This window comes from Cervus canadensis, chromosome 1 (genome assembly GCF_019320065.1).
Source record: "Cervus canadensis isolate Bull #8, Minnesota chromosome 1, ASM1932006v1, whole genome shotgun sequence".
Taxonomy (NCBI): Eukaryota; Metazoa; Chordata; class Mammalia; order Artiodactyla; family Cervidae; genus Cervus; species Cervus canadensis.
The window spans coordinates 64,300,439-64,322,375 of NC_057386.1; the positions used below are offsets into that span (position 1 = coordinate 64,300,439).

The 21,937-nt window shown below is 43.1% G+C and overlaps 1 protein-coding gene across 1 annotated transcript in view; it reads left to right on the forward strand.

Annotated features, from left to right (window-relative positions):
- Positions 1-21,682, forward strand: part of TMEM154 (transmembrane protein 154) — a 49,124-nt gene extending 27,442 nt beyond the window's left edge. Inside the window, exons 4-7 of the mRNA XM_043484515.1 lie at positions 5,439-5,466; positions 6,606-6,691; positions 8,691-8,751; positions 19,052-21,682. Of these exons, the coding sequence (XP_043340450.1) occupies positions 5,439-5,466; positions 6,606-6,691; positions 8,691-8,751; positions 19,052-19,067 (191 nt within the window). The 3' untranslated portion in view covers positions 19,068-21,682. The remainder of the gene's footprint in view (positions 1-5,438; positions 5,467-6,605; positions 6,692-8,690; positions 8,752-19,051) is intronic.
- Positions 21,683-21,937: the final 255 nt, after the last annotated feature.

Sequence of the window (21,937 nt, forward strand, 5' to 3'; positions counted from 1 at the left end):
ACTGACTCAATGGCCATGAGTTTGAGTAAACTCCGGGAGTTGGTGATGGACAGGGAGGCCTGGTGTGCTGTAGTCCATGGGGTCTCAAAGAGTCGGACATGACTGAGCGACTGAACTGAACTGAACTGAACTGGTCAATGTAACACTTTCTGACCTTTGGAGGAGCCAGTCGGGCTGGTGAAGGGGTGGGTTAGATGGGGGTGTGGCCACGACTGGAGTCCTTGAGTCATCCCCACGAGAAGAGGATTGTTCCATCTGTGATTGTCACAGGTGCTGTTTTCTCCACCATGCCATACACCCATTTGATCCTGAAAAGGCCTGGGTATAAGCGTGGTTCTTATTCCTATGAAAGCTGTGCTAACTTTTAAAATGAAATTCCTAATCAGCTAAAGATGTAAATAGTAAACCAATAGTAAAATAGTAAACCATCAGTAGTAAGCCAATCTCATAGATCATTCCCTGGGTCAGTGATACACTCTGAGAGGATTCACTTCTAATGCCCGGACTGTCAAATACAAGGTTTTGGGATGGTTTTGGGTCCAAAGCCAACTTGGGTTCTTTTTGCTTATGCTGCTAAAAATTACTCCAATTAGATTTTCAAGTTGAGCCTTTGGGCATTCCAAAAATCACTCAAGAGTGATAAGATATATATTTATATGTGCATACAAAACTCACTTTTTGTCTTTCACATCCACTAACAGGGGACCCCAGGCTTTGAGGGCATGCCTTAGGCCTGTGGGTCCCTACACTATCCTTGTACCAGGAGAAGCTTTAAGTTCTTGCAGAGCTGTAAATGGTCATTTTCCCTTATGCCAGCAGGTGACTTAGCAGCAGCAGCAGCAGGGCAAATGTGAACTGGGAAGGAAGCACTGAAGTGCATTACCTTTCATGGCGAGGACTGATGTAATAGATTCCAAGAAAGTAGGAATTTCACGTTTCTCCACTGCTTGCAATTTCAGGGTGACCTAATAACAGTGATCACGTGGGAGCTCTTTTGTAAGCCAGAGGAAAAGAAAAGGCAAACAGAGATGCTTGGATCTTTTTTTTGCAAAGTCCAGTGGCTAAGACTCCATGCTCCCAACACACGGGGCCCTGGTTCGATCCCTGGTAAGGGAATTAGAGCCCCACGCTGTAACTAAGACCCAGCACAGCAAAATAAAAACAAAACAAAAAATAGAGTAGGGAAAGTAGAATTTCCTGCCCAAACCGTAGGCTACAGCTGGTCTTACCTAGCAGAGTCCTGGGGTCGGGGGAGTTTGGGGTTGACTAGTCAAATGATCATGCTCTAAGTCACTAGATCCAGAAAGGGATTTTTCACTGAACTCCATTTCGAGACTCTCAAGACTCAGAAGCCGCTACCCAGTGAGCACTGACTTCGGACAGGGTCCAGGCATGTGTGCTGCTCCCTCCTGAAGGCCTCCGTACCTGGTTGATGCTGCGTCTTCTGTCTGGAATTTCCTTCTTGGCTGCTTGGCAGACTGCTACCCCATTCTACAACGCACAATTCTAAGGTTTTTATGAAGAGCTGAGTAGTCAGACCCCAGGCAAAATTAATCACCACCTCTCGACTGTGTTCACACTTACTGTGCACAGTCGTGAATCCTGTCATCAGTTGGTGACTTGCCTTTTTTTGGGTCTCTCTTTCTTACTAGGCGATGTTCTCTTTAAGGTCCAAAAGAATCAGGAACTTGTCTTATTCATCTTGTGGAATAGTGTGGCAGGAAGGTTATAGGGACAGATTCTGGAATACTCGGCTTAATTGGCTTTTCTCTTTCCTAGTTTTATAACCTCTGGTTCAGTTTCCTCATCTGTTAAACGGGCAAAACTCAGTACCACCTCATAGAGTTGTTGGGAGAATTAAGTGGATTCATCTATGTAAAGCACTTAGAAAAAAAACAGTACCCGGCATATTGTAAGTGGAAACTAATTATTTTCACCCTTTTATCTCACAGAGTGCCTTGCCCAACACATTACTAGCTGCTCAATAAATGTGTATTGCAGAGATGAGTTGATGAAAGAATGTGAGAACTTTTTTTTAGAGAACACAATGTCAGAGGTAAAAGTAAATTTGCACATTATTCTTAAAACAAATTGGCACCTTGCTTTTACTTTAAATGTGCCTCCCCTTAAGAAACCACAAATGGAAATCTTAGAATTTCAAAGCAGTTGCTTATCACCAAAGTTCTAGGTCAAGAGAGCTGTATTTGAATATTTTCTTTTACTCACCATTCCTTTAACATAGATACAGATGGTTAACGATGACTTTCTCTTCAGACAGCTAAAAATTTCACAAACATTGCCCACCAAAATCCACCCATTCATATTTAACATTATAATACAAGGCAGTAAAAGGAGACTATTTAAATGGACAGAATTTGATTTAAATGTATTTTTTATTTAACTTTCCAGGAACAATAAAACTGTCCTACTGGGTCAGAGGGCTGTTTGGTGGCAGGTCATAGAGGATGTCCTGTGTTAGGCATAGACACATTGTCTCTTTCCTTTCTGACTACATCCTGATATAATCTTCCGCACCAAGAAATGTCTTGAAATTTGACAGCTGGGGAGCATTTGGCCAACATCTTTGGAAAGAACAGGTCACCTGCAGAGGAATTACCCTTGTTTCTTTGGCCCCGCCTGTTCTGTGTCCAGGAAAAGGGAAGGCTAGGAGTGACTTGATGTGCAGTGGCCCTTCTCCCCAGACTCGCAGGCATTAGATCCGCAGTTGTTATTATTTAATATTTATTAGGTGCCTTGATGGGCTGCCTCTCTGGGAAAGAGCTGCAGGGGAAACAGCTGGCAGTAAAGCAGCGCTTTAAACAGGCTGTGGCTCCAGGACACCTGGCTCGCTCAGTCTGCAGAAGGATACTCGCGTTGAGCGCGGAAACCAGATGAGCAAGACGGTCTCCTGCTGCGCTCCGGCCCGCGGCCCCACCCTGCACTGCTCCGTCGGGCCCACGGGGAGAGGAGCCGCGAGGGGGCCCCGGGGGCTAAGCGGGGGGCTAAGCGGGCGTCCTGTGGGACCCGACGGAGGGGGACAGGAAATGGCGGGGCTGTAGGAGGCAAAGTGGAGTCAAGGGCAGGTGGGGGGCTGAGTGAGCGCCGCGGGGCGCACAGGGAGTAGGTGGCTGCTAATAAAGAGACGGGCCCGGTGCAGTGGAGCTGGCAGGGCCTGACTGCCGGGACGGCTAATTGGTCTCCCTCGCGGTTTAATGCCCTGCTCCGGGGCGCCCTCCCAGATGCTTTCCCGTTGCCATGGCGGCCGGGGCAGGGGTAATGGCCGAGGAGCAGGGCAGACGAAGCCACAGGAGGCTTTTTGCTCTGTTTGAATACTGATTACAGGAGCTTCGCATTCGTGCATCTGGAACACTTTTGTAATGGGTTTTTAAACTTTTCCATCATCTGCACGCAGGTCTAGCTCCAGCTCACAGCGAAGCCTGCAGGCACCCAGATTAGAAAGATAAATCCACCCCCTCAAGAGTCGGGCTGTGGGGCCATTTGTTCTGAAAGAAATTAGTAAGGGGCTATTAAGCAGAGAAAGAGGGAGAGCAGGGAGGCCGTAGTGACAAAACAGGAGCATTTTTGTGGGTCACCTGTAAAGCAGGTTCGGTTGTATAGGAGCTTTATTTATAGTAAAATCCTTTAAGGAAAGAGCCTGTGAGTGCTAGATGAAAACTGCATGTATATAAAAATAAGGTGAACATCCCTCCCTTTGCCAGAGGAGTCGGGTGTCTGCAGGGAGCTTCAGATACTTGCCCAAGAGTGGGAGGACACAAGCTACAGCCCCTCGAAGGGCAGCAGTGATGGCGGTGAAACTGGCAACCGTTCCCAGCTTCCCGGGGTTAGTGGTGCCATTAAAGCCTGCCAACCCACAGGAAATTACAGCGGCTCCTGGCTGCCAGGAGCTCAGTTCCAGGTGTCTGCTGGTTGTGCTCCCTCGCTGGGGCCTCCCCTCTGCCCCCCAGACAAAGGAGGCCTCTGATGGCTGAGAATCATGACCCTCTGAGTCTTCAGTGGATCTCTGTAAGGCAGTGTTGCTTCTTGGTGGTTCTTCACATCATAGGAGGCGCGGTGGGGCTGTGCTGTCCACTCACTGGCCATCATTGTCTCGTTTCTCTGGGTGCATCTGTCCCCCTGCCAAGCAAAAGAGAGGTTGACCTGGGGCACTTGGCTCTAATTCTTGCCACATGTCCATCTGGAATCTGATCCGCATCCAAGCCATTTTGCAGACTGTCACCTGACTCATGTCAACTAAAGCAACCAAAAGCAAGCCTGTTGGAAGTTTCACTATTATGAGATGCTAAATCCAAAACATTGGGCACGAATTTAAACCCAGCGTTGGACGATCCAGATGAAGACTTGTTCGTTTATTCAATTCATATGGGGTGTTTGTTGGGAACAGTGCAAGCTGGATGAGTGGGGATATCGCAATGAACAAGGCAGACGTGATCCCGCCCTTTGGGGAGCTATGGTCTAGTAGGAGAGACAGACAATGAAGAGTTAACCAGAGAACCGGATTGACGGCAGATCGTGGCAGACACTGTGAAGAAGCAAAGAGAAGCTGAACTGGCAGAGATGGGCCCTGTCTCAGACAGAGGAGATGGGGGAGGCCTTTCTGAGGAAAGCTGATATAACGGGGCAAAGGACTCTTGTGTCTGCCATACGGGAAGCCAGGCTCTGACAGTGGGAGTCTGCAGCAAAGGAAGGGTTTATTACAGGTTGCCATGAAAGTGGGCAGGAGAGAAGTCTCAGATCCACTCCAACTTGGTGGTTGAGTTTGGGGTGTTTTTAAAGGAGAAGAACAAAGAGGCTGCAATTAATCATCAACTGTGACATTTCTTAATCATGATTTTGGGAGTCAGGGTATCTCTGGTTTACGATTCTCTGGCCAGGTGGGCCATGGCTGGGGGTCCGTGAGCTTCTCTTGTCCTGGAGAGACAACCTGAGTTTGTGCTTTAATGATGACATCTACACAGCCATTTTAGTCATTGGACTCTGGTTGATTAATGTTCAGTTAGCCCAGGATTGAGGTCAGAGGGAACAAGAAAGGAAGAGAGATTAATCAACTGGCAGGGGTCCTTCTGCCTTAGGGGGTTGGTTTCATGGAGACCAGAAGGCTGTGAGGGGTACAGCCTTACAAAGAGCAGGGCTGAGAGGGGGGTGCCCCACGTCCTACTCCATGACAAGGGACAGGGTCACAGAGTTCAGTTTGCTGTGTCACAGGGAGATCTAAAAGAAAGATTTCACATAGACGGGACCTCATTTCACAATGGCAATCTGCCCTTGATTGACGTAGAAGTTAACTGTAGCCCCTTTCAAGACGTAATCTCTTGGAAGTCATTTCCCCTCTTTGTAGAGGAGATTTCAGCTGATGTGGAAATAAAATGTTCTTACACATACTGAACACTAACATGACTTTTATATTTACTGTCTTTTAGATGAACTGGGAAGTGAAAACGTGAAAGTGTAAGTCCCCCCAGCCCCCAACCCATGTCCAGTTCAGCTTTGGGGTGGACCAGGATGTTGGTGGAGGGCGGGGTGGTGGTGAGCAGATCAAAGGGCCAGATTTTCAAGAGTTCTGGTTTTGACAGCCCTGGCAGGGCCCTTCTGCTTCCCTAACTCCAAGAGAATGTGCTGGAGTTCCCACACCTTACCACAGGCCAGGGGATCTGACGGGGGAGAAGGTCCTCTGTTCAGAAAAGAACCTTTTTCTGACCACTGTCAATTCCAAATGCATTGATGATTGAGTATTCTGACCCTGGGTGTATTTCAAGGACTTCAGTTCATTTATTCTGATTAAAAAATTTATCACCAGGGAAGAGATTTTAGTTGGTGTTAAAGGAGGGGAACCCTAGTAGAAACCCAGAGTTTTTATGGTGAGAAGATCCTGGTGGGGAGTGGGGCAGGAAAAGAAATGGAGGTGGCAGGAGGGGATGGGGAGAGCGGATTCCGCCTGGAGGGGTGGCCTGGGGCGCGGTCCTGCTTGTTTGGACCCTAGGCTGGCTTCCTTCGCAGGGTGGCAGCCAGTGGATCAGAGCAGGTGGGCCCCTCCCCGATTCCTACCTACATTAACTGGGAACTCTTCCCTCCCCGGGGAGAGCTGAACCCCAGCCAGGGAGGGCCCTGGATTTCTGAGCACAACGGCTCCATTTCTTCCAGGCAGGAAAGCCTGGAAATGGAAGGGCGAGGTGGTGAAAGTGGCCCGTCAGTCAGCCTCCTGACCTGGAGCGCTGATCAAAAATCCCCAAAGATAGGGAAGTGAAATTGAGCAAGGCTAAAATGCTAAATGTGGCAGCTCCCTGGAGGAGCCTCAGACTCATCTCAGTACCTTGTGTGGAGCCAGCTCTCCTGTGCTTCCTCTCAGCCCATCATCAGTAATGGACGAAGGTTTAGTTTTGGTTTTGCTTTTTTTCCTGTTAGAGTTTGGTCCTCTTGAATAGAGCAAACTCCTAGATTACCCTGGAGCATAAGACATTGAATCAAGTTCACCTTCCTCATAGTCAACAGCCTAGGCTGTCCTCAAACAAAATTTAGCACATCACAAAACCTGTTGGTTTTGTCTTTTGTTCTGTTTTTCCAACAAGCTCTTGACTTTCTCTCTCTAGCCCTATTTTTGAGGAAGACACACCCTCTGTGATGGAAATAGAAATGGAAGAGCTTGATAAGTGGATGAACAGCATGAATCGAAACGGTATGTGGTGTGGAATAACCGAAGGTAGCTTTCTCTGTGCTCTCTGCTAAGAGAAGGCTGCCCTCTCTTCATAACTATGCCATTGGATCCTGGGTGGGACCCCGGGAGCCCACCTACCTTTCTTCCAGCGCATGCAAGGAGTTAACTGGGGCCTGACCATCCTTAAATATATAGTTTAGTTATTGCATAAGTTGTTGCCACTTATTTGTATTTTTGCACATTTTTTCAAATGAACTTTTTCAAGAAGAAAATGGACTCTTTTTTTTTCAGGTGAGGAAATCTCTTGAGACCAAACTCTCTGGAAAAAGTTAGCATCCAGCATTACCCGAAGTATTATAGAATTTAGAGATCTGTGATTTTAATGTGTGCACAGATGTAAAACTTTATCAAATATAGTTTACATAGATCTGTGCTAATAGGCACTAGCCATCTATGTCTATTTAACTTAAAATTTTAAAAACTAAATAAAAGTTTAAAACTTTATACCTTAGTCACTGCAGCCACCTGTGGCTAATGGCCATTATATCAGACTATGCAAATCTAGAACACTCCCTTCATTGTAGAAAGTGCTACTGGATTGTGCTAGCAGAGATAGTAATATGAATATCCCATTATAACTTAATTTCCAGTTGATATCTGACAGTAATTGTAGTATATGTTCCTTGCTGATGGTAGTTTAGTGCTAAATCATGTCTGACTCTTGCAACTCCATGGACTATAGCCCATCAGGCTCCTCTGTCCATGGGATTTCCCAGGCAAGAATACTGGAGTCAGTAGCCATTTTCTTTGCCAGGAGATCTTCCAGACCCAGGGATCGAACCCTGGTCTCCTGCATTGCAGGCAGATTCTTTACTGACTGAGCCACCGAGGAAGCCCATACATTCCTTACTTTTCATTAAATCAATATTTGGACTTAAAAATGATGACAGCTGTTTTTTTTTTTCTTCTATTTTTAATTTCTCTAAAAAAATCAATAAATTATCTTAATGCTCATGTTAAGTTAATACAATCCACTATTTATATTATCAAACCACTTTTTAAAAAACATTTATCTAAAAAACAAAAACAAAAAACAACCCAGGGATCTATCAGATTCAACAATCTACAATGGAGTTCTCAAAACCAGATACTTGTTATCAGAATTTTTGTACCAGAGGCTCATCAAGATGAACTTTCCAAAAGATGAAAACTACTTAACTAACATGGACAATTTGGGGGAAGAGTGGCTTGGTAAAGCATTTGAGCGTAGGGGTGAGTCATTGAGATAATCCTTAAAATAGTTTCCTTTTGTGGCTTTTAGTTTATAAAAGTAATGTACATACACAGCAGAATTTGGAAAAATGCAAAAAAAAAGGTAGAATGAAGAAAAGATTTCCACCACCCAGAGATAATCTCAATATTTTAGTGTATTTCCTTTTTTGTGGCTGAGATAATTGCAGTACAAGTCATGGTCCTGTTACAATCACTAAAACCATTTCCATTTGACAACTAAAGAAGAGAGTTGTTTTGACGCATGGAAATAGATCCAGCAGATTTCCCTCCCTTGAAAACAGCAGACATGTAACGGGAGAAAATTCTGGCTTTAAGAAGGTCGGTTGTTCCCCACTTTACCTGCTTCTTGCTCCCGACTGAAATCATTCTGCAGGCACAGCAGAAGCTCGGTGAAGCTGTTTTATTCCAGTGTCTACCCTGAACTGTGCAGATTCTAGTCTTTGGAGCCCCTGGGGGTTGTTCAGCAGCTGAACAACCAAGCAGTGATGAATTGTGCCCTTTGCTGCTGGGGCCAGAGACACGCTGAAGTCTTGCATCTGCACCATTAGTGCTTTTTCCATTTCAAGAGCCTTGCCATGATTAATCTTTTAACCTCTGAAATTCCCTGGTGAGGCTGTTTCTGCACAAGTAGCAGATCAGAGAGATATGATGTTCAACGGCATAAGTCTTGTGGATAAAAAGTAGAATTTCAGTGACTAATAATGAGCCTGGTTTTCTTCTGTCCTAGCCGACTATGAATGTTTACCTACTTTAGAGGAAGAAAAGGAACCAAACCACAACAACCCAAGGTACTTCTCGTTTCTACCATGGATTCTTTGTGAGTGGGGGAGGGGGGGTTGGAGGCCACAGTTGAGGACTTTCACTCACCTTCTCTGTGCCTATAAATTTTATGTGACCATTTTCATGGGCGTACATTGGTGTCTTGTGGAGAAATGGAAGTGTGAGTTATGGAAAATAGAAAAGTACAATGTAAATATCTTAGTGATTCTTTGTCTTTAGAAATAAATTAGTACTTATGTTTTCTTGCCCATCTAAAGAGACACTGTTGAGTAGGCTTCTGTTTTAGTTCTAAAAGTTTCTGGTTATAACAAACTGTAGGTTTGTTTATCTTGGATGAATAGATGTTTGGTCAGGAAAACAGATGGAGGTGACAGTCTCAACAGGATGACTGGACAAGAGTGAGTAAAAATGAACATATAACAAACAAAAGAAAAGAAAACCCCACTTAGGTTGGATTGTTCTTGGTGTTAGTGGCTCAGTCATGTCCAGCTCTTTGTGACCGCACGGACTGTAGTCCCCCAGGCCCCTCTCTCCTTGGGATTCTCCAGGTAAGAATACCGGAGTGACTTGCTATTCCCTCCTTCAAGGGATCTTCCCAGCCCAGGGATCAAACCCATGTCTCCCACATTGCAGGTGGATTCTTTACCATCTGAGACACCAGGAGAGAGAAATTAAATGAGAATTTAAAAACTCCAATACTTTGGCCACCTGTTGCAAAGAACTGACTCACTGGAAAAGACCCTGATGCTGGGAAAGATTGAAGGCGGGAGGAGAAGGGGACGACAGAGGATGAGATGGTTGGATGACATCACTGACTCAATGGACACGAGTCTAAGTAAACTCCGGGTATTGGTGATGGACAGGGAAGCCTGGCGTGCTGCAGTCCATGGGGTCACAAAGAGTCAAACAATACTGAGACTGAACTGACCTGAACTGAAAAAAAAAACAAACAAACAAAAAAAACAAACATATTCTGTTCTACCACTAGGTGGCTCTGCTCGATAGAAAATTTTAGTGCACCAGGGCAGGCGTGTTCTTCAGCCCTGCACAATTTTATTAAATTATATTCTCTTTTGTGAGGATAGAAATGACCATGTTTGGGTGTTTTTGATCAGAGAATTCTCAGTCAGGACTTGGGACGTGCTGGTAGGAAGTAGGATTGATGATTCAGCAAGTCAGGGACTCCCTCTGTAGAGCAGGGCTGTGGTTCGGTGGGGCGGGGGCGCTGGATTGTCGATGGGGTGACTCAGATGACCAGTGAGCAGGGAACTGAACTGAGCCCGTAACTGAGATGTCACACTTGCATAAGAATACATTTTCAAAGCAGCATAAATACCCACCCCCTCTCCCTCCAGGTTAACCAGAGGGCCTACACTAGTCACCTTAATTGTGTCCAGAGTGTAGTCACTTTTCATAAGCAGTTCCTGAAGCCAGCATGTAGCAGGGAAAGACTGGTTACTAGACTGACTGAGGCAGTCAGATGTTTGTCTGACTTGTTCTGCTTCTTCCGCTAAACTTTGCCTGGGAAGTCAGGCCACCACAGTCCTACTGGGTCAAACTTCCGCTCTGATGCAGAATCTACATCTTATTGTAGATGTCAGTCATTGTTACCTCTGTAGGTGCTTGCATATTAAAACTCATCACTGGTTCAGGAAAGAGTCTATCCTATTTAAATGGGTTATCAGACATTAACAAGCAGATAAAAGAAAATATGCTAGCGAGATTATCACAAAGCATATTACCAAGAAATATTTTCCTTGCATTTTTACCTAAAATGAACATCTATGTGTGTTCAGCATGGGGCTCAGATCACCACTAAACGCCTATAAGTATCTTATTATTGAATCTCTGATGGGCACCCTCTAAAGATGTGAAATGTCATTGGTTTTTATATACCTGCCTCTTGTTCTTTGAAATTATTGGCAACATAGGAGAGGCTTAATGTTAGAAATTATATGATGGTAAAAACTTTTTAGAAGTCACACTTCTTTGAAATATTGAGAGGCTGGTCTCTGAAATAAGTTCTACCACATTTCACCTGTAAGGCAAAAGGCCTTAACCTATTTGGAGAGCTGGTTTATACTCAATTACTGTTTTTAAAGGGAATGTCTACATTCCTCTGTTGGTCCAGAGCTTTCTGTTTTAATTCACAAGACAGCTCTCAGGCCATCACTTCATTCTTTCTTGATGAAACCAGGCCCAGAGTTATAGAACTGAAAGTGGCAAGTCCCCAGTCTTTGGAGTTGGAGACACTGTCTGATTACTCCAAAGGGTATCTTGATATTGCAAAGCAAATTTAGTTTTTATTTACTAAAACTCTTAAGAGTACAAAGCACTTAGAACAAATCTTGGTACAAAATTAGCTCTTAGTTAATATTATTTTTAATTAGTTAGAACTGATGTACATAAACTCACTGCCTTCTGGGTTAATGCACCTGTGTCCCAAGGCCGAGGCTCATCCACTACATGAAGCATTATTTTTGTCCCTGGTCTCCCTGGGGACTTCTTTTTGGAGCTTGCCAATCCTGAGAAATCATGAATTTGTTTAATTCCCTAGGAATGATCTGGAGACTTTAAGTTCCCCGTCCACTATCAGCATAGGTTCCATTCATGTTGATGATTTCAGAATAGCCATTTTAGAAGTTTGGAGGCTCTGAAAGGGTACGTAGTGTGGATTATCTCACAGTTTGTATAATCTTCTTTTCCATCATGATTTTGTTTACATCTCTTTTTTTAAATTGCCTTCATTACATTGATAATTGAGGAAACATTTATTTGGAATATCTAATCCAGGACAGAAAGAAGGTCCTTTTTTCTCTGACAGCTTGTGAATCTTTAGAGACATATGTGGCAACTGCATTGGTCTTTGGGCTTAGAATCAGATGGCTGGTTTTAAGACCTGATTTGGATGCTCATCTGTTCTTTGTGCTAAGACAAGTCACCTGAACTTTGTAAGGTTCGATCTTCTTATCTTGAAAAATGGATATAATGCCACCTGTCCTCCTAGTTTCACAGAATCTTAAGAGAGAAAAAACATCTTGGAAGTTTCAAAGCACCACGCAGATGAGACGATTTCTTTTATGCTCTGCAATAGTTCTCTCCATCCCTTCCAGTCAGCTTTTTTTTTTTTAATCTTCTATTTTGAGCAAATTTAGGTTCACAGCAAAATCGAACAGAAGTTCAGAGGAATCCCGTACACCCCGGTCCCCAGCCTTCCCCACTGTGACATCCCCCGCCAGAGTGGGACCTTTCTTACAGTCAGCCTCTTCTGACACACCAGTACCTCGAGTCCCACCGGCTTCTTTCTTTACCATCTCAGCAACATACAGGTGATTCTGCTGCTTCAGATACCCAACTAACACAATCACCTATATACCACTGCTTTTGCATTTGCTTCCTGACATCCTAGGCTTGACGGAAGGATCCGTACCACTCTACTCTGTGTGGTACCGTACAATAACGGGCACAGAAGCACAGCCTCCTGTTGCACATATTTGACAGTATGCACCAGATATGTGAACTAATTATGTGATTAGACACTCGAATGTGTGCTCACATCTTTGAAAGTTTGCATCTTGAAGCTTTGTATGTAGGGGATTTGCTGTACATAGAAGTCACTGGAGATTGAAGTTACAGATGGAAAGAGTGATGGAAAGTACACTTTTCCATCCTGCTTAGATTAGCAGGAGGATGAGCAACTAAGACTTCTGGAGTCCATTTACTTGATGCTAGGGAGACACCCTGACACAGAGCCTCTGTTATCCATGAAGTCCACTGTGCTCCTGGGAGAGAGGATTTGATCTGGTCACCAGCCTACACTTCATACTCTATGTTGTGCATTAAAGACTTCAACCCTTCAACCTTCTCTGTTTGGGTCCGTAATCTGAGGTCTTCCAGAACTTTTCCCATTATTGCCTTGTCCTCACTGAGTGGACATTTTCTTTGAGCTGTGGAATCTAAAATTTAGCACAGGATTTTGGTAAGGGCCAGAGATGTACAAAGTACAATGGGAATTTTGCAGTATGGCTTTCATGTTTTCAAAAAAATCAATGGGTAAAGACAGCAAAGGAATTATGGGGGAAGGAGGATTCTAGATTCTTATTTCCCACCTTAGCATGTTCTCCTATAGTTCATACTTGTTATGTGCCAGGCCATGTCTGAGGAACTGGGAACATCATCAGTGGAACAGAGTCCAAGGGGTGGGCAGGGCTGAGCAGAGGTCTGCGCTGGAGTTGAAGAGAATTTCATCCCTGACATTGTTCAACCTTGTCAGTGCATGGTAAAAACACAAACAGATCCACTGAGTTGGTTTTATTATTGTTTAAACTCTCTGTAAAGAATTCACTCCCTTATTGTCTACCCCCACCCTTACCATACCTTTTCAGATACCTCTGGATAGTGGCAAAAGCAAGATAGAATTCCTTTCATCCTGGTGCTTTTAGTCTAGGCAGCCTCTTCCTTCTTCCCGAGGCCTTTGTAACCAGACAATTTCCTGAAAGCTTGGTGTTTCTGTCTCTGTAAGCTTAAGTGAATAATCTCAGAGAAGGAATTGCAAATATTAGCCAAGTGCCTGTCTTCTTTCCCTTTATGCCTGTTGGCCACAGTGATGATTTTATGTTGAATAACAGCATTGAGAAAGATTAGGGGGAAATTAGATTTGGTTTCATTGAAGCAGATTTATAATTTTGAAAGTACAATAATAACAAAATAATGAGACATTTATTCTAGATGTCGGATGCCTGGGTAGTACTGCCTAGGAAATTAACCAAGTCAGAGAAGGTAGGTAACAATATTCTGGTTTTGAAATAATTCTGTTATTCATTTTATGATTCATGTCTGAGCTCAATAATGTAAAAATGTATCACTTCAGTATTTTTCAGGAAAATCCAGGTTAGCTTAATAGAGAATTTTTAAAATTTTTCCTGTTTCTTCCCTTCTCTTTGTTTTTCTTTCTTTCTTTCTTTTTTTTTTTTTTTTGAGAAAGTACAATCATGGCTGTAGTTTTTCACGATACATTTATTGAGTGCCTAATATTTGCCTGGCATAGTCCACATCATGTCAAGACAACCAGCTAAAGATGAAATAAGCCATCTGAGTAAACCTGGAACTCAGAGAGGTTAAGTAATTTGTCCAAGTTTACACAGCAAGTTTATGATGAAGCACTATCTAGAGAAGAATTTCTTTGAAAATTGCATTTTCATTTTCTTTAATTAACTAGTAAAACAAAAGAGATATTCCAAAAATGAAAAGACAAATTAGAGGTTTTTTTTTTAAAGAACCTTTAGCAACAAGAAAGCCAGCCACCGTGAGACTGATCTATGAAAGTCTTTGGTGGCCAACGAGTCCATCATGCAGTGTGGTCATTGACAAGAGTGAACCATGAATTGCCAGAAAGCAGCAGTTTTGTGTGAACTCTTTTGGGCTCTCCACTGCAGTAAATCTCTGTGGCCACTTCCAATTACTTTATGGGTTTCTTCCCTCTTTTTCTCTCTAGTCCCAAAAGTCATTTAAAAATCAACAAGTATTAAACACTAAGTATATTAAGCGCCAACTGATTTCCCTCAGATCCAAGCTCAGTATCATGAGGGGTACAAAGTAGCAGTTTATAATCCTGCAGCATGCCAACCTCCAGTGAGATGGCTGACCTGCGGGTGTGTGTGCGTCTCATACATGTGTGTGCGGGGTGAGAGGAGATGTGCTAAATCCAATCAACCACAGCCTTGCTTGAACAGTGGCCCAGATTGTGTCTACACTGTGGGCATGATCTATGTGTCTTGGACCAGTTCTAGGTCTGGCTCTGATGTCAGCCAGATGCGTGTCTCTATAATTCCACCCGGGCCAGGCCTCTTACGGGAAGGAGAAGGGATGTGCTACTGATGAAAAGGAAGAGAGCATGAGCTAACTGTTACATGATTTCGTGCTAAATTGAACTCTGCACTCCCTCAAAGCCAAGTGAGAGAGCATCATAACTAGAGAAAGGTTTAGCATAGGTTTATTGCATCTTGGAAGACAGAACATTGGCTGCTGTCAGAAAGAGGGACTGTTACAAGATAAACTGGTCAGAAGGGCAGAGATGGCTTAACAGATCCTGACTGCAACGAAGGGACAGTTAGGAAACAAGGTGTCAGAATTGCGCTTCCTCATTTGACTGGTGGCGTTCCATTAAATACTTTCTTAAAAATCACCAGATGATGCTTTTTAATCAGTTCAATTGGTTTTTAGAGTTTGGAGGCCTGTTACTATACAGCTTTGGGGAAAGCTGTCCCACATTCTTAAAATACCTATCTAACACTCCGAGAAAAATCACTCACTCATGCCACTGTCACAGATAAGTGACTAAAACCGTACGAATTACCATCAAGGCAAGCAATAGAGGTTTGAAGCAGGATCACTGGTTTTGTTTGTTGCAATTCCATGGCAGTCTGCCAAGATATTTTTAACAGGGAACTCTAGGATTTGCCAGAACTGAAAACGCCTGGGCTGATTCGATCATTTCACAGAGATGATAAATAGCCACAAAGACAGCAGGGAACACATTTAAAGGAATGAGCAGGAGAGAGAATAATGCCTCCAGGCTCGGGTGTGGGTGGGGGCCAGGTCTGGGTTGCTGAGGCGCTAACAGGCCTGATGGCCCTCACACCACCTGCAGCCATCCCGTGTGAGAGCTGCGACCCTAGGAATGACCTGATGCCCCGCAGCTGAAGCAACTTGTATCCCCACTGGGACTGTCTCTGGTGTGGCGAGGCTGGGACGCTGTCACAATGCCCAGATCCATAAGCACGTGAGCACCACATGTAAATATCATGCATGGAGTCTTGTGCTCTCTGATGCTTTAAATGAAAGTGTTCTGGTTGGTAGACAGTCTCACATGCTAAGCCTTCATGATCCTTGTAGCATGTTCTGAAGAAATCACGGTGAAGTACATTCTCTTCAGAAATTGCAAGTTTGGGGGCTTCCTTGGTGGCTCAGTGGTAAAGAACCTTCTTGTCAATGCAGGAGACACAGGTTCGAATCCTGGTCTGGGAAGACCCCACATGCCGCAAAGCAACTCAATGGGTGTGCCACAGCTGATTTACTGAGCCTCTGCTCTGGAGCTTGTGAGCCATAATGACTAACCCTGAGCGCCGCATGTGGAAACCCTCGTGCCCTACAGCCCATGCTCTGCAACAAGAGGAGCCACTACAGCGAGAAGCCCATGCCTTGCAGCTGGGGAGGAGCCCCTGCTCGCCACCGTTAGAGAAAACAGCAATGAAGGCCCGCAAAACCCAAAATAAAAAAATAAATAAGATAAAATTATTTTTTTAAAAAAGAAATTGAGTTTGTTTTGGAAGATAGTTTCTTAAAGCCTTTGGATATGTGAAACAACGTTCAAGGTCAGGTTTGATGGATGAACGTTCACTAGTGTAGAATCTTCACCATCAGAGCATAGGTTCCTGTGTCTGGAGGTCAGGCCCTTGGTATTGAGCTTTACTTACTTTTCCTCATTGATTTTTTTTCCAGTACCCCACTAAGGTACATGGTATTATTAGGTATGCTTTGCAGACAAGATGAGAACAGAACATTTGAGCTGAGGAATGTTTGCTTGCCCAAGGTCACACAGCCAAGGAAGTGGCTGAGCCCTGATTCAAGCTCTGGTCACCTGACCCCGTGCACAAAAAGCCCCCGTGAGCACGTGCCAGCATTGGCTCAACCAGGAAAGAGGCCCACGAAGAGGAATCCCCAGGCAAAAGCTTAATCAAGAGATGTATGGGGTACTAGAAAAAGAAAGTGTTCAGATTTTTATGGAGGAACATAAACGATTTAAACAAATAGAGACATACTGTGTCTGAATGAAAGACTCAACATTTAAAAAATCTACATTTAGATTCAACTTAGTGTCTTAAAGAGCCCAATGGGCATTTCATCTGGAAGGATACTTGGGCACAAATAGCCAGGGTAATTCTAAAAGAAGAAAAAAGAACAATCCTGTATAGGTGGGTGGATTTGCAGGGAAAATGTCCAATAATTAAAACTGTGTACACTCAGAGCTAAATAAGAAGTTTTAGTGGAATAGAGTATTCAAAACAGCCTCAAGTATATGTAAACATTTAATATACTCTAAAAGTAACAAATCATAGCAAGTGGAGTTTTCAATAACTAATCTTAAGACAACTGACTAACATTTGGAGGGAAAATTTAGAACTCACACTTTAGATTAAAATAGACTCCAGATAAGTTTAAATGTGAAAAAGAAAGGAAAAATTCAGAAAAATTATAGATAAATATTATTATAATTGTTAAGCAAGGACTGGCTGAAAAGTCAGAAACTGTATCAGAAAAGAATAGACTTAACTACATTAAAAACTCAAATTTTCTGTACTTCAAAAAACACAAATAAATGTGTCAAAATTGCAAGAAGAGAATTTAACATACTTAAAATTTCCTGGCTCTTTGAATGACATTACTTTAAGATAAACAGATATGCTCAATGCTCTTTATTTCTGTAGCCAGTCTTTTTAAAAATCATAAAGATTAGTTTTTGAAAAATTTCTAAAAAGCACAATAAATAAAAGTAGGAGGAAAATGACAAACTAGGGGAAAGCATGTGCAGTATGTGTGATGAAGAAAAATGACTGCTGTTGCTAATACATAAATCAATAAGAAGGCAATTGTCCCATATGAGCAAAGAATGGTAATAAGCAATTTGGCAGAAGAAGAAGTTAAAATTACCAACAGAGCCTTGAAAAAATCTTTAGTCTTCCTAGTAACACAAAAAGTAACACAAGAGGACATTAAGGTAAATATTATATTATTTTCACCTATTAAGTTTACAAAAACTGAAAATAATAATATTAGAGAGAATGTTGGGGAAAGGATATTCCCCTAAAGGAAAGTGTCAGGAGAAGGTAAATTTTTAGGGAAGGGGGGGTCACAATGGACTGGCTAAGCTTTAAAACTGCATACATTTTAACCTAGTAATTCCTCTTAGATATTTATGCAAAGCTAACAACTGGAAGCATGCAAAGATGTAGCAATTTTTATAATAAATGAAAACTAAAAATTGGAAATAGCTTAAATGTTTAACAATAAGGATATGCCTAATTTTTTTTTAATCTAGTGAGACAATGGTGTGCTCTGTAGTCACTAAAAGATGTGGCATATTTATTAGCCAGGAAAGAGGTCTGTAGATGAATGAGAGTGAAAAAAGCAGATTATATTTCAATATGCAAAATATGATTCCATTTTTGTACAAGAATATATATATCATTATCACAGAAAAAAATTTTGAAAAGTAAACACCAAAATGTTAACTGCAGTGAGATTGTTAGTACTTTTATATTGCTTATTTGTATTTTCTATTTTCAACAATGAATATGGATTGGTTTTATAGTAATATATTAGTTATAATAATATAATTAATTTCAAAAATCACTTTTCTTGTAACTGCTGGACACAGATCAGCCTTGTGGACAAAAGAGGGATTGTGCCTCTGGCTGTACAGCCCTGTGTTTGGGTCTGCTTAGAGTAGCTGGGATGTCAAGATAAGGCCACAAAAGAAAAACATGCAATTCAGAGACTTATGCTCTGTAGAGATGAACTCCTGGATGACACTGGACCCTGATAATCATCATTCAGACACAGGTCACTTTAAGTAGAGATATGCTACAAAGAAAAGAAGGGAGTGAGGAGATCGAATGGTCTGCTTTCCAGGAGACTTGGGTTGGGTAGGAGCGTGGTCTCACAGGGAAAGAGCCACAGAGCCAGACGTGTGGCCAAGGTAGCCACGTTAGAAACACGAGCAGAAATGAGTCTGCCGGTTCGCTATGTGCAGATACCACGTCCATAGCTTGTGTCTCCTCATGCCCCAGGACGCCTGGTGATTGAATTCTAAATGGCGCCGAGAAGGTCCCTCCAGATCTTCTGTGGATGTGCACAAAACGGGCTTTTGAAACCATGCCAGAACCACAAGCTCTGGGAGAAAATAACACATGGAAATTTTTTTTTTCTAAAGGAAGAAAAAGGCAGTTTGGCATCTATTCATAGAAATGGGATTAGATTTAATTAAAGGGGGAACCCCAGCTCCATCTGGTTCTCTCTGTGTCAGCCCTGGGGAGGGATATTACTGCAAGAGCTAGGGATTATGTCTTGGCTTTTCTAGATTTCCTCCTCAGGGTTCAGATGAAAAATCCAAACTGACCTTTGTTTGGGAAATTGTAATCTGGACACCGTTGGCTCCCTGACTGTTTATACTCTCCTGATCACCTCCATAGCTGAGTGACCAGCTCTTGGGAACCTCTTGGAAATATACTGTTGTTCTGTTTTTTACAGTGACAATGAATCCTGAAACTGAATGTGCTAAAGCTTTCCAAGAGAAGCAGCCCCGGAGGAAGCCCGCGGGGCCTGCCAACAGAGGATGAAGAGGATCCGAATTTAATTAACTTCAAATCAATGTAAACACAAGAACCTTTTGCTGTCGCTTCCAACGCCCACTCTTCCGACGCCCAACGCATCACCTTTACTTGGAAGAATGCTTGATTGAGAAGTGCTGGGAAAAGCCTGGATGCCACCCATCGCTGAGGGTGGAGGAGCTGCGAGGTGCGGTCAGGACTCATCACGGGGTGCTCCCTCCGCTCAGCTGACCTCTGAGTGACTGGACCCCCACTCTGACCATGCTGAGTCCCTGTTACCTTTCTGCTTCATTCCTTCGAGTACAAAACTGGAAACTGTCTTATCTCTGGTTTCCTCCTGGGTCACTTTGGGTCACCTTACAACCTAAATAGCTAGATAATTTCTCCTGATTAGTCAAGTCCTCTGATAGGTCAGTTACGTTCAGCAGGAACTTTGCTCAAGGTGAGTTATGTCATGGAAAAGACAGCAAACAAAGCAAGTGTTTCAATGTGCACGCCATCCCAGGGGGGTGGTAAGCTTGTTCCTGCCTGCTGTGAGACGCAGGGTGAGATACACAGTCAAAGGGAGGCTATTTGGTGACGTGTGGACTAAGTTGGCCAGGTGACAGAGAAATGGGAATTTTCCATGAAAGATCAACTGTTTTCCTTCTCAGCTAAAATCAGCTGCTTATTTCCACTTCCCCATGGCTCTTTCTTGTCCTCGCCACACCTCCCTGGCGTGTGATATGTGGGTAGATGGGAGCAGCTGGGCCTCTTCTGTCACCTTCTGTGTCCCGGAGATCTTTAAGGTCAGCTGGAACAAACAGAACAGCATCGGGCTCCCTCTGTGCGGGTGGCGGGGCCTCTCCCCGCACTCAGGACCTCTCCTGCCCCCTGGCACAGGTCTGATGTGCTCAACACCACTCCCCAGGAGGCCAGCACCTGTCCGTCAGAGATGACATTCTACGTGGTATTTGTTGACATCCTCCTGCTAGAAGTGATGGCACAAAATCAGAAGGGCCTATTTATCACTCCCACTCATGTAAAATCAATCTCCATTTAATCCTTAATTTTCCAATTCTGACCTTTAAAGCAGTCTAGCAGATTAGGACTCCTCAGCTCTTCCACAGCACCCAATATTTTATTCCAGGAAAGAAAGAAAGAATGAAAACTGTCTTTTACTCCCCATACTGAGGAGTATGGGTATATACTTTTATGGGGTATACTTTTACACCCATAAACTGAGGCAGGGGTGGGGTGGGGTGGTTGAGGTTCACCAAACATTTGCTGCTGAATTTGGGGTCTTGTGTTTGAAAGGCTGCCTTAATGCATGAGACAAACTGCCCTCCCCCTTTTCCAAATCCCTTACCTTCTGAACTCTGCCCACAATTTTAAAGGCAGAACTCCAGGCTAAGGAGATTTTTCTGTTCCACTGAAAAATAGAACTATCCGGCTGTGTTTAACCACTGCTCTTATGCCATCCTGGGACTGTGCAGAGCTTTGGCGAAAAAACAGTCTTCATGGTACAGAACCACAACAGATCTGTCTGTTGTATTCTTTTTAGCACATCCTAATATGGCATTTTTGTTTTGCATATTTTCTGAAGTCTTTTTCTGATGTGCACCATTTGTTAAAGTCTTTATTGAATTTGTTACAACATTGCTTCTGTTTTATGCTTTTGGTTGGGGGGCGTGGTTGGCCAAGAGGCATGTGAAATCTTAGTTCCCAACCGGGCTCAAACCTGCAGCCCCTGCATTGGAAGGTGAAGTCTTAACCACTGGACTGCCAGGGAAGTCCCCTGTTTCGTGTATTCGTATTCAACTTGTGGTCCACAATGACTCTCAGATATTTATGCCAGAATTGCCATTTTACCAAGTCGTCATTTCTGCCTCTTTCATTTCTTTGTTTCTCATCAACATTTTGACTCTCTGAAGAGTCTTTTCTCTCCTAGCTAGCTGTGTAAGACTTTTGCTGAATGCTTAGGTGGCAAACATCACCCAACCCTGTCAAATAATGGACGTTAGCAGTTCAGAGAAGGACAGGGGTTCTTGGAATCTCACTTGATGAAGCAATATTTCATAATATGGTAAAAATATTCTTATTCAGTATGTGAAATTACTTCAAATTCCAAAAGAAGCCAACTTCAGCAATATGTCATTGAATTTATATCTGAAAAAAGTACTAACCCCTCTAATTGCACAATGTGCAAAGCACTTTTAAAAACAGTTTATTCTGGCAAGATATATGACGTTAGTATGGGTCAGAACCGCCAAGGGTCGCTTCTAGTGCTCTGTATATTTTATTTTTTATCCAGTCAAAAGGCATCATAGGTTATGGTCCTTCTGAGAACTGTTTTTTAACCCAAACTAAATTTTTATGTTTTAGATTATTGTTACTAAAAATCTTAATAATTTGCCCTAATTAGGCCAATCAGAGCATAATGTGGCTTTAGAATATTTTCAAGATGTTTACATGTTATTGCAGTTTTGAACATCTTAAGCAAGCTAGGTTAACAACATTGCCTCGTTGAACTCCTCAGGAAACTTGTGGTAATAAACGTATGAAAACCTCAGTCTGAACTCAGTGATGTGACTCCTTTCTCTGGGAAGCACACAGCGCACGTCAGTCTTGACATCCAAGAGGCGACGGGCCCCTCTCATCATCCTCACAGCTCTGACAATGTAGAGGGGCACTTTAAAAATACATCTGTCTAGTTGTTCGTTTTGGTTGTTTAAACTCTCAGTTTTCACCATCTCTGGAAGAAGTCCCTTATGCTGAGTCAACATATAGTGTACACATTAGTTTCAACTCTATCAGAATTGTACAA